The sequence below is a fragment of the Eleutherodactylus coqui genome, chromosome 9 (genome assembly GCF_035609145.1).
Source record: "Eleutherodactylus coqui strain aEleCoq1 chromosome 9, aEleCoq1.hap1, whole genome shotgun sequence".
NCBI classification, from domain to species: Eukaryota; Metazoa; Chordata; class Amphibia; order Anura; family Eleutherodactylidae; genus Eleutherodactylus; species Eleutherodactylus coqui.
Genome location: NC_089845.1, coordinates 177365073 through 177378707, shown reverse-complemented (window position 1 = coordinate 177378707; position 13635 = coordinate 177365073). Strand labels below are relative to the sequence as shown.

At 46.5% G+C, this 13635-nt stretch overlaps 1 protein-coding gene across 1 annotated transcript in view; it reads left to right on the top strand.

Moving 5' to 3' along the window:
* Nucleotides 1-3519: 3519 nt before the first annotated feature.
* MTSS1 (MTSS I-BAR domain containing 1) overlaps nt 3520-13635 on the top strand; it is a 320701-nt gene continuing 310585 nt past the window's right edge. The window contains exon 1 of the mRNA XM_066578922.1: nt 3520-3920. Coding sequence (XP_066435019.1) covers nt 3849-3920 — 72 coding nt within the window. The 5' untranslated portion in view covers nt 3520-3848. The remainder of the gene's footprint in view (nt 3921-13635) is intronic.

Sequence of the window (13635 nt, the reverse complement as noted above, 5' to 3'; positions counted from 1 at the left end):
CTTGACGTGACTGATGCTGCCAACTACCGACCCATCTCAAACCTCCCCTTCATCTCCAAACTACTAGAATGGCTGGTTTACTCCAGCCTTGTAAGCTATCTATCAGAGAACTCTCTCCTCGACCCCCTACAGTCTGCCTTCTGACCCCAAATCGAGGGGCGATTACTCCCTACTGAACCTCTTCGACCTCTCCACAGCATTTCACACTGTCGACCACAAACTCATCCTCAGTATGCTTCGCTCCATTGGCCTAAAGGAGGGGCAGCTCTCAGCTGTCATTCAGCTGAGAGCTGCCCCTGATTGGTCCCTGCGCTGAGCCCATCAGAGGCAGCCCTCACTCACCCATTCATGAATTCATGAATGGGTGAGTGAGAGCTGCCTCTGATTGGTGAGGCTGTGACCAATGAGAGGCAGCTCATTCAGCAGGCGGGGATTTTAAATCTGCTGAATACTACAGAAAGCAGTTCAGGCGAACTGCCGGCCAGACGCGGCTGAACTCCGGCTTCAGCGGAAAGGTGAGTATACATTTTTTTTTTATTTTTACACATTTTAGGATGATTTTCAGGTAAGGGCTTATATTTTTAAGCCCTTCCCGAAAATTCATCCCACGCTCGCCGGCAGCCCATTGCTTTCAGTGGAGCCGGCTGTATTGCTGTGGCAGAGGAGAACGATCTTTATGCTGACAGTGTGGGGGAGGGGGGGTCTCACTCTTGCCACTATTGTGGCTTAATAGTGAGACCTCGGAGCCCGAAATGCAGCCCTGCATGTTGCTCCTCGCCTGCCCTATCCATTTCTGTGTTTTTTACATGACTTTGGTGATTTACTAAGATTTTCACAAATGAAAACCTTAGCGGAGCACCAGTCATATACAAAAATGCTCGAGTCGCCCATTGACTTCAATGGGGTTCGTTACTCGAAACGAACTCTCGAGCTTCACTGAAAGTTCGACTCGAGTAACGAGCACCCGAGCATTTTGGTGCTCGCTCATCTCTATTCTCTATGGATGTGTTCGACCACAGTGTATTCACAATCAACGTAGCGTGTGTGCGCAGATTCGTAGGCAAGTTGTAAAGAGACCAGAATGGTGTAAAGAATGCAGGAATTTGTGGGCAGACAATGTAGGATGGAGTCTGGGGAGCAGTACCCATCCAGACTGTCTGCAACCGCTTGTTCTTCCACAAGAATAAGTGGGGGTTTTAAAGTGGTTTTTACTACTTCCAATATAAGAGAGAGAGCAGCGTCCCACCCTGAAGGCTCTCAGAACCGCTCTCACCATGGCAGAAGGGAATGTTGACTGGGCAGTTGCCTGAGTGCTAGAAAGGTGGTTCCGGACGGTTGGGCAACTTTCTCATGTCCTTCCCTGCTTGCATTCGTTCTTCGCCGCAGACGATATGCGTACATCTGTGCAGAAAACCGTACACTTTTGCAACCATATGAAATTCGCTTCAGCGGTTATACGCAGGTCTTCTGTTGTGGATATATGCTCGCAGAATCCGACTTGTTCTTGTGAGCCCGGCCTAACGGGGAGCTTTTAAAACTAGTTACGTTTCTTCAAGCCCAATGAAGACGCTGAGGTAGTTCTGAAAGCTCACTGTAACGTCCCTCTCTGTTAGTCATTATTAGGTCTCACATCTACAAGGTCACTTTGTTTCTCTTAGCCCTCATTTTCACGGGTGTTTCTTCATCACGTATCACACATGCATTGCACGGCCGCGGGATCCACGGTGAACGGAGTCAAGGAAACTCAATGAATTTTTGTTGATCCATGCACATTGCATATGGACACTGCGTGTCGATGCATACAGCCCTGTTGATCTCTATGGATGCTTGTGAATGCGCAATGCAAATGTAGTGCTTACGCAACCGGTTCCTAAACACCGCATGTGAAACGCATGTTGCTAGGATACATATAATGAAGTAAAAAAAAAAAATCAGACGCAGGGAAAAAGAGATTCAATACTTAGAAATATGCAGCTAATTACATGAAGCGGTTTACGCATACGCCCGTGTACATATGGCCTTTTGCTGAGAACAATCATATTTTCTTCCACTTGCTAACACGGTACTATCATTTGTTCTCTACTTTCGAACACATTGCCCAATAGAATTCAACTCTCCACCACCCGTGAAATCTTCAAAATGTGAAAACCCTCCCCTTCAGAAAACTACAATTTGCAGTAACAGCGGTTTCACACGAACAGACTTGATTTGCAGATTCTGCAATTGCCGATCATGTGGAAGGTCCGCAGTAAAACGCAGGCATTGAAAGGCATGTGTTTTCGAATTTTCCTTGACACTCGCGGGTATGAATTGTGTATTCCACAAGTGGAAGAAAAATCGCAGCCTGCTCTATTGTAACGTGGATTCCATGTGGATGGCCTCAATAGATGTCTACAGAGGCAAGCGATCCGCAGCCCATATGCAAGCAATATTGTATATGAGCGGCGGAAATGTTTGCAACTTGATAAGAGAAGAGATAGAAAAGCTGGAGAGGAGAAAAAAGATCTTTCTTCCGTGTCTATGGTACGCTGTGCATACACATACATCCACGCAGAAAACCACACACAACGGCGATCTTCTGCGATCACTTGCAAGTGTTTTCCACAAAGGACCACAGGTCTTCTGATTCTGAATCCGACCCATTCATGGGAGTCCGGCCTAACCCTGCTGCCACTGCTGTATGAGCGCCTTCTACCCTCCCCTCCAGTGTCTATGCTGATGTATGGAGAGAAGTGTTACGCTGCAGTGTATTTATACCATGTCACACTCTGGCTGGAACCTTTTGATACAACTTTCCTGGAGCCCAGAATGGCAAAGCTGCCTCTGTGTTGCAGTTGAAAATTTTTAGAATCTGTGAACTCCTGGATTGGGGAGGGGGCGTCTGAGAAATGTGCCCCGGGCACTGTGGGGGCTGAAGATATTTAGATACAGAACAATGAACTGGAAAATCCGAGCTACAGCTTTACCTGGATAGCTGCTAAATGGCAGAGCATGAGGGGCTGCACTGAGGGGTCTGTATGGAAAAGCAGCTGAGTGGCAGTTTACAAGTCTTTGGGAGGCATGGAAACTGCTGATGGGGGAGAGGGACCCCCAACTGACCTAAGATTCTGGAGCCTGGGAATGCTGAGTCGCACTGTCTTAGGCTTCGTTCACGCCTGGTAGGGCTTACTGTTGTTTCTGTCATAGGAACCAAACAATGAAAACAACTGTAGTGCCCTATCCGACACATGATGGGCAGAAACGGCGCTCAACGAACTAGAATGAGTCGGTCATCGCGCCCGGCCTTCTACCTGCTATTTTGTTGGGGATTTTAAGCCAAATCTGCCTAAAGTCTTGAATAAGTTAAGAATGCAGATATGAACAAGACGTCACCCAGCTTTCCCAGAACTGTAACCTCCACTGCAGCACACCGGAGTCCTCACTTGATACATTGTAACCAGTGTGGACACAAGGGAGCAGCGCAGAGGACGTCCAGCAGGGGGCGCCCGCGCGGCTCACCATCCCGACGGAAGGGGAAGAGCCAGCAGCGCACAGCTTGACAGAGAAGGTTTTGTGTTGCAGCAGCAGGTCTCTCCAGATTCCGGCTCCTTCTGCTTCCATTCAGTCCCTGAGTAATCCACTGGATCTCTATACCATGTCCTGCAATGGATACTGCACTGGGGGGTGATCCTGTCAGCTGCCTGCAGAGGGGGTTCTAGCTGGGTCTTTGCCTATCCCTTTCCTTCTCTTCTCCCGTGAATACAAGGATAGAGGAGGATCTCTCCCTGCAGGGATCTGCTGCTGATCTGAAGGGATCCTGTCTGCTGCTGGATTTTCTCTTACTCTGTGGATTTATCGTACGCTGAAAAATGGAGGCTGTGATCGAGAAGGAGTGCAGCGCCCTGGGGGGTCTCTTCCAGACCATCATCAGTGACATGAAGGTAATTAACTCCTTCCCTGCCAGGGCCGAGCACTGTTAACCCTTCGTTCCCCATGTACATATTTGCCGTTGAATCATCAGTATTGTATCCACATGCTGATGATGAGCAGCGATCACAACGTTGGCCAAGTCCAAGGCAGATCTTCATGCATGGGCATCCTGCCAGTCATGGTCTCTGTAGAGAAACAGCTGAGAGGACAGGTGCCAGGGCTTGGTTGTATGTAGGCATTCTAAGGTTAACCCTTTTGGTGCTGAGCCTTGTGTTGATTCTGGAAGCTCTCAGCAGAGCCCCCTCCTCATGTGACTTCACATATAGGGGGCAGGACTGAATTCATGTTGCTATGGAGTGAGGAATTTGCAGCAGTGTTATTAAAGGGCCATACACCTGCTCTAGCTGTCTCTCCCCTCAGTCTACAGCTGAATCATTGAGTGTCCTTTGTATGTCAGCCGGTCACAATGTATTATCCTGGATGATGTCTGTTCACACCTCTGCTGTATGCCGCTTCCATCCCTTTTTTGCCATCAGAATTGCATGTTATGGTGTGATATTCCATCCAATGAAATACAAGAGAAACATGACTGATACATTGTATCCATCGTGTACAAACTATTTGCAGCTGCAAGAAAAGTGAACCCTTTGGAATGACCTAAATTTTTGCATTGACTGCTAATAAAATGTGGTCTGTTATCCAAGTCACCAATCTAGACAGACACAATGTAACTAATAACACACAACCAGCTGTACTCTAAACTGCCGCAGAAAAAGTATGTGAACCATTTCATTTAATAGTCCGTAAATCCCTCTTAGCAGCAATCGCCTCCACTAAACGCTTCCCGTAGGTTCCAATAGGATTTGCACAATGATGAGGTGGGATTTTGGACCATTAATATTCCTAGGATGCCTTGCCTGCACAGCACTCTTGGGGTCATGCTACAGCATCCTGATGGGGTTATGGTTGGAATTCTGACTTGGTTATTTCAAAACACAAATCGTCTGCTTTTTCAACCAGTCTTTAACTGATTTTGGCCGCCTGCAGATGGGCGGGTCGGATCCGGCGGCGAGAATTCTCGGCGCGGGACCCGACCCCAGCGCCTGCAGGGACGAGCGCGTACTCACCCGCGCTTGGCGGCCCCGGCGGCCGGGGAGTGACGTTTCTGTGCGAGCCCCGCACAGAGATAGGACATGCCGCGGTTTGTTTGCTGCGCGACATTTCGTGTGGCCAAACCGCAACCGTCTGCATAGGAGTGCGTATTGTAATGCACTCCTATGCAGGCTTTTAATGGCGGAAATCCCGCGGGAAATACCGCCGCGGGATTTCCGCCCGAGTGCAGGCGGCCTTACTTGTGTACTTTGGGCCATTGTCTTGTTGCATCCCCCAACGTCTCTTCAGCTTGAGGTCATGAATGACAGCTGCCCTTCCATCCTCCTGTAAGATGTTCTTATCCACCTTGGAATTCATTGTTCCCTCAATGATCACAAAGCGAGCGGACCCCCAGCAGACGCAGACCACTGTGTTCCCTCCTCTCGGCTTCACAGTTGGTGTTCAGCCTTCTTTTTCCTCCAAACATATCATTCTGCATTTGTGCTAAAAAGTTCCACTTTTGTCTCATTTGTCCATAGAGTATTTCCCAGAAGTACTTTGGAACATCCAGGTGTCTCAGACAAACTTGAAATGCGCTGCAATGTTTTTTTGGACGGCGTCCTTCCATGACCACCATTCTTGTTTGCTGCTTTTCTAATAGTGAACAAATAGAGGATTTTGCAGTCTGTAGAGTCTTCCAGAGGGCTTTTGCTGTTGCTGTTTTTGTTTTTCTTTCTCTCCTCTCTCAGGATTGTCGATTTGAGCTTTTACAGTGATCTTGATGTGTTGCCCAATCACACTAACCAATCTTTCTTGAGAACAGATATGTCAGTAACCAGGCTTCCTGTGCCTTTGTTTAATGGGTAAAGCCCCTGTGAGACCTGTACAACCATTTCGTCTCCTTTTGCCAATTAGTTCTTGGAAAAGTAATTAACAAAAAGGTTCACTTCCATTTTCTCCCTGCTCTGTATGATTACTCGAGCTGCTCACTAGAAGGCAAGCCGTATGGCTGTCTAAGTGACAATATAGACAAATGTAATCAGACCAAATTTTATTAGTAACCCAGGTAATTCTAAAGGGTTCACTTACTTGTACCTCTCTATATATTGCATATGACAGCAGTGCGCTGTAAAGAGGGGGATTAGTGGGGATTTTACTCCACTGGATTAAGGGCTAATAATCAGCTTGGAGAATATGAAGGTGATGTTGAATGTTTGGCAGATTCTTAATTCATAAACGTTTGCGGTTGTAGCCTTGCCGATAACTCCTCCTGATTGTCACTTGACACTTTCTTCACACCTCATACTTCTCGGTGCACATTTATTAGTGACCTGGTGAGGGGAGACCGAAGGGCAAGGGGCATGGCACATAGACTGAGAAGGAGGCTTGGCCTGTGAAATATCAAGTCTGACGCACACTTCCCTTTGTTGATTGGTCTGTGAGCTTGACTTCCGCTACCCCACATTCACAAAGTTGATGACTTCTCCTTCAATATGAGATTGGTAAAATCCTAAGGACAAGTCATCAGTATCTAATTCCCAGAAAACCCTTGACATTGTTCTGCAGGAATAGCGGCCCCTGTGGACAGGAAGCTTTTTGTAGTTGCTGCAGTTTAGATGGCGGTGCTGACATGTTCTGGCCGGCTGACAGGAAGGGGTCAGCGATTTATGCTGCTTACACCAAATTCTGACCTCCCATCAGCAACAGAAATCTGCATCCAGGGGTGTAACTAAAGGCTCAGGGGCCCGGGTGCAAAAGTTCAGCTCAGGCCCTTGCACCTATACCAAGATCGTGCTGCATACAGCTGCAAAACAAATTTCCATACATGATCTAACTCCTTAGCGTAATCGTTCCGCAGGCCACTCGCGCACATCGCTTTTTACTGCTATTAGCGCAGCATCCCAAGTGCCATACTAACCGCGGTACGACACTCCTATTGATTTGAATGGGGTTACTCGAACGCGGTGCTCCTAACGCTACGATTTTCGAGCGTTGTCTGTTCTATTTTTGCGGTTTCATGTTTTTTTACCTCCTCACCCAGCACAATGAGGGGCGCATTAAAAGGCGCTGCCAAGCACTGTACCGTGTGTTCAAAAACGCCGCTCGAAATTCTGGTAAAAATGCCACGATTTCAAGCTGCGTTTTGTGAACACGTGAGAGCGGCCTTAGGCTGGGGTCCCACGGGGCGGAATTGCCACGGAATTTCAGAGCAGACTTTCTGCACGGAAATTCCGCCTGCAATTTTTATCCTGGGTCAAAGCAGCAAAGTGGACGAGATTTGCAAAAATCTCGTTCACACGCTGTGGCCAGTCCATCGTGGCTGAGCCGCGCAAAAATTGACATGCCGCGTGGAAATCAAAGCCGTGGCATGTCAATTGTATTGTCATTTCCGCGGTAGCCTCTCTCCTCTCTACGCAGAGGGATGGCCGCAGCAGAATACAGGCAGCAAAGCCGCTTTAAAACCCGCGCCGAACGACGCGAGTTATGAAGCTGCATTTCGGCCGCAGAAATCTCGCAGTATTCCTGTGCGGTCATTCCGCAAGATTTCCGTGGGATTTCGGTCCCATGTGACCGCGGCCTTAAGGTGACTTCATGGTTTTGTTTTCTTTAGAACCACAATTCAGAAAAATACATAAAAAACCTACATGCGGTATTTCAAGACCACGTATGTTATTAGGAAGCTGCAGACACTCTTAGTAACCGCATGGGCTTCTGAGGCGTGTTATAATTGTGTGCAAAGAGTGAAAATATATACAGTAAACCCAGGGAGATGTATAACTTATACCAGAGTGAGAGAGATATATAGACAGACACACTATATACACATACCCCAGGGGCCCGGACGACTTCTCCGTGTGATAGCAGCAGGACAGGCAGATGCAGGAGGCAGGGGCAGCACGATGATGCCTCCCTCCTAGGCTGGCTGCACTGCCTGCCCCAGACAGAGCGACCAGCCGGTAATGCACTGAATGTGCATATGTGTATAGCGGAGGGCGGCCTCGGGGCCACCGTGCCCCTCAAAGGTCTGCCTATGTCTGCATCCATCTGACCAGGAGATGTTTTTCCGCTGCTCAGTGATACAAGTTTTGCGCTCTTTTGCCCGCTGGAGTCTTTCTGTTAGACACAATGGCGCTGGAACTGGTCGTCCGCTGTTATATCATCCATGCGGAGGAACGGCGAGTTGTACGTTTTGGTGGAGGGTGGGGGGCGTCTGGCGCAGTGCCCGGCGGAGGGTGGGGGGCGTCTGGCGCAGTGCCCGGCGGAGGGTGGGGGGCGTCTGGCGCAGTGCCCGGCGGAGGGTGGGGGGCGTCTGGCGCAGTGCCCGGCGGAGGGTGGGGGGCGTCTGGTGCAGTGCCCGGCGGAGGGTGGGGGGCGTCTGGCGCAGTGCCTGGCGGAGGCTGGGGGCGGCTGTTGAACAGAAAGATGAGCCTGGTGGCTGTGTGGGGAAGAGCGGCCAGTATGGAGTTCCAGCAGGTGGGGCAAGAATGGATCCGAGCAATAATAAGGCTATGATGTTTCCACCGGATTTTGGGGGTAATCTTGATACGCAGGCGACATGAGTGACTGAATGTGGGGAGCGAAGGAAAGGTCAGAGTCATGTATCTGTTTAGGAGCTTATTCACATCCGTTTTCTGGAAGCGGTAGAACGTCCGAAGAGGAAGGATAACGAGAAGATCTGCATTTGTTTTGTGTTTTTGCTCACAAAATACTGATGTGTGAATAAGCCCTAAGACAGCGGGCGTGAAAATGACCATAACGGGCACATAGATTCAAGGGACCTGCGGACTCCAAGAAAAACGGGACGAATTCTAAATAAATAAACCTGTAAGCACATCTGGCGCTGGGGGCGGAGCTGCTCTTTAGATAAACGATGTTGGTGGACTGCTTGTGGGGAGGACTCCAGTGTCGACACCATTGCGGAATTGTAAGAGTCCTGCCTGAAGGCAATTAAAGGGCGCTGTTATTGTTTGCGGGTCTGAAAGGTCACTCTTGCTGCAAGTTCTGCTGAAGTTGGACTTCGCACTGTTATTTTACGTTTATTTCCCCTACGGTAGCGTCTTCGCTCTTCCTTCCTTTAATGTTATCTTTTTGGATGTGCATGAATTGAGGAGATGTAACACCCTAACACGCGCGGGAAGCGGATGCCTTCCAAAAGGCGGTATTAGTGGGTTCTCTTGCTATTGTGATTAGTCGTGTTGGAGGCACAATAATAATAAAAAATATTTATATTCCGCCTACGTATGCCCATCTGGGTGAGCATGAAGGCAAAATAATGAGGAACAACCAATCTGACAGTCAGAGGAGCTGCCCAGAATCTAAGGAAGGGACACATTGAAGCTCCATTTATGTGCAAACCGTTTTAGTAGCTGTATTATGGCCACAGTACTCCGAAAGCCCCGCTCTGTGGTTCAAGTGACCAGACCTTATATTATCATAACCCCGTGTTGAAATACAATGATGCGGACTGCATGGACTTTATCTAAACCCAACTATTGCAAGCAGCTTACCACATTAATAGACACAACACAGATTGATGGGTAATTAAACAACAGGGCCCCCCCACGGACAGTACGCATGTAGGGTGACAAGCCCTTTCAGGGCCAAACCGCCACAGAGGAGAGGACCAACTCAGGTAGTAGTGGTTGGAGAGACAATGAGCCAAGAGCTCTCTCAACACCATTCTAGAGGTCAGAAAGAAAAATATTGATCCTGATGGGGTTCCAATGATCCCCGTCCAGAAGGAGTACGTCGCCATTGGCTCTTCCCAACATCCTGTGGTAAATTGCAAAACCGCTCTAAGAATGTACAAAATGGGCGACCCACAAGTTTCAGACTGTACAAGTGCTCTCAATAGCCTTAAAACTCCAGAATGCCTCCAACCCTTCAATGTTTTCTCACCACCATCCCTAAGCAAATGAGCACACATTCCGGTAGCAGCCGTTCAATATGCTTAAGTTTTTATCAGTGACAACAATAAGGCGAATTTGACCTTCCGCAGGCCATTAACCCGGCAGTAACATTAGCAGGGCTAGCAACATTATGGCAACCACTTTTGGCAATTATTGAATCCACCGTAGCTCTGTTCGATCTTTCCAGTGGACCTTTACTGACCCAAAAGAGTCAGTTAAACCCAAAAGAGAACCTATAGGGCGGTGTTCAGCTTGGTGGGTCACCCAATACACATATGAATGGCCAAAGATGAAAACCCAAACTTGCATCTACAACAGAAAAAATGTAAGACAATATTAAGTCAGGACGTACATAAGATCAGAAGCTATTAGCACTCCACCTCCCCAACTTTTCATTTTTTTTGCCCTCCCAACCCATGTGAATCTGCTTCCGTGGCCGATTCAATCCTAAACGAGTGAGCCATAAATCAAACCCAACTTGGTCAAGTAAGCCTGAAAAGCAGACCGAATTGAAAGCAGGTTAATGCCGACCCATCACTATGGGCTAGAAACTAGGAGACTGCCTGCCAAAACAAACAGAAATGATGAACCAAATGGACATTGCCCAATTCGCTAATGGACAACCAAGCACCTCGACCCTGCTTGGCTGACTTGGGCCTCTGAACACAAACCTTAACCATACAAACACATTCGCTGAGAACAATCGCATTTTGCTCTACTGGCGACACCAGACCAAACTTTTTTAATTACAAAAATAAAATGTCAGAGATGCAACGCAAATTTATATAAAATCCTAAGTGAAGGTCTTATCACAGGGAGCAGGTCAGTGGGTGACGCCGGCTGGACACCATTGTATGACGTGAGGGGGATGGGATGCAATTTACTGATCTGGAATGAGCTTATATACGACCCCACAGATATTAATAAAAATTGCTGGTAGAAAATATCTACATCTCCTGAAGGAAAAGTCACACCGCTGTCTCTTTTTTGTAAATTTTGAGCTGGGTAACCAATCCAGTAAATTGCTGAAATGAGCAAACCATCAGCACTGGATCTTTCTGAAGATATGATCACCTGATAATACTTTCTGATCCTCTTGATGTTTTTGATAAATTTAGTCAATTCTATGTAAATCTATACCAATTGCGGATTACCTAGACTATTGAGGAGCCGAGGGATTTTTTGGCAACCATTGCCTTTCCACCACTTACGGAGGATCATATAACTCTACTAGACTCCCCTATGACCGCAGATGAAATAGACGAAGCTCTGACATCTCTGTCTAAAGCGAGGGCGTCAGGCCCAGAAGGTCTCCAAATCAAAGTATACATTCAGTATAGCGGTATACTAGTTCTGCAGTTGCTCTCCCTTTATGAAAGGGTATTTACGGAAGGTCGCTTTCCAGATTCATTTAATGAAGCCACCATAGTATTGATATTAAAACCCAATAAAAACCCCGAAGATTGTGTGCATATTGACCCATCTCATTACTGAATGTGGACTATAAGATAGTTGCCAACATTCTAGCATCTAGGTTGAAATTGCCTATCCTTGATATACATCCGTCCAGACCAGTCAGGCATTGTTCCTGGAAGATGTACTTCTGACAATATCAGGAGGGTCCAAGGGGTCACTCAAATTGGATAGAAGCAACAGAATGATTGGGCATTGACATCTGTAAATGCCACTAAGGCCTTTGACTATCGAATGGCTATACATGCTGGAAGTGATACATTGTTTTGTATTCTGAGACTTATTAGATGGATCTCCATTATATACAATACTCCTATGGCTAATATTCTAGTCAACTGGACAGAGAGACAGGACGGGGCTTCCCACTCTCACCCCTGTTTTTGGTAAAAGCCATTGGCCCTGGCTGTATGTCAAAGTCCTAAATATACAGGTATTAACAGGACCCATTTAAACCCCCTATAATCACTCCAATATGCTGTCTCGCTTATTGATGGGTTTGGGCATTTTTCTGGCCTGTGTATAAACTGGAAGAAATCTACCTTGGTGCCCCTGTAAGTGAGGGACTAGTCTATGGGTGAGGCGATATCCAGTCTTGAGGTTTCTCTAATATAATTATATATATATATATATATATGACACTTTTACCTCTAACTATAACCTGAACATTGCCCCTTTGCTCACGTTTCTTAGGGGCAGGGAGCTCCATATTTTAAATTTATCCCCATTAAGATGTTTGTTCTCCCTAAGCTTTTATATAACCTGGAACACTCAGACATCAGAACGCCGCAAAAAGTTTTTAATATAGTCAACTCCTTACTATTCTTATTTTTGCATGGGGTAATGACAGCCCTGTTTAAACTTCATTATGGGGTAATTGGGGCCTCTCACAACTCAGAATTTGGCAGATGTGGGATACTCGATAAGATTTGGAGTAACCTCCATGGAACACTTATTTGTAAATCGGGTTTTTGTCTCCTTTGAACAACCATGGCAGTCACATCAGATTCCCAGATCAAGTTGCTACCACATTTTGCAATTAAGACACGCATTAACTGGACGGTTCCATGAGCCGCATCTATCCATTTCTTCGTACCTGTTGGTCGGGGTTTTGTGCACACAGGGAACAAAAGGTCTAAACTCAATCCAAGAATGTGTATATACACCTCCTAGCTGATATACCCGGCTTCGCCCGAGTTAATTTGGTACTGGTGTTTATCTGGTGTTCACATGGAAAATCTTATGAAGTCGTGGTTACTTGAGAGATACCAGAAAAACATATGTTCACCATTTTGCATAGTTCTCTGCGTTACCCAGGAAACACCACGTGGAGGCAACCATGTGACGCTTCCATTATATAAAAGGACATCAGGAAGTGAGAGAATTAAATTCCGTATGTAAAATTTGGACGCTAATTCTTTTGCGCTTAGAATTGAATAATCGAGTTGGGACCCATTAACTTTTCCTATTTATGACATAATCAATGCGCGTGCCAAATTTCACGTTTCTATGACATTGGGAAGTGAGAGAATTAGATTCCGTACGTAAAATTTGGACGCTAGTTCTTTTGCGCTAGAATTGAATAATCGAGTTGGGACCTATTAGCTTTTCCTATTTATGACATAATCAATGCTTATGGGAAATTTCGAGTTTCTATGACACCGGAAAGTGAGAAAATATCATTCCATACGTAAAATTTGGACGCTAATTCTTTTGCACATAGAATTGAATAATCGAGTTGGGACCCATTAACTTTTCCTATTTATGACATATTCAATGCCCGTGCCAAATTTTAAGTTTCTATGACAATGGGAAGTGAGAGATTTAGATTATGTACGTTAAATTTCTACGCTAATTCTTTTGCGCTAGAATTGAATAATCGAGTTGGGACCCAATTACTTTTCCTATTTTGGTGATAATCTATGCTTGCACCAAAATTCATGTTTCTACGACATCGGGACGTTGGAGAACTTTTGGCGAGTCAGTGAGTGAGTCAGTGAGGGCTTTCGTCTTTATATATATATATAGATATAGATATAGATATGCGGAAGACAAGTAGAAAAAGTGAATCCCCTCACTTACTAATCAGGACTGGCAGCTAATAAGAACCTTCAACTTTATATCCAACATCGATGCTATCTCACTCCCAGAAGACTCTTTACGAGGGGTAGGGCTCCTCCCTCGCAGTGCCATAGAGGTTTATTGCCTAATGCAACTTTTGCACATTTGCCCTACAATGCAGGCCTTTTGGTCT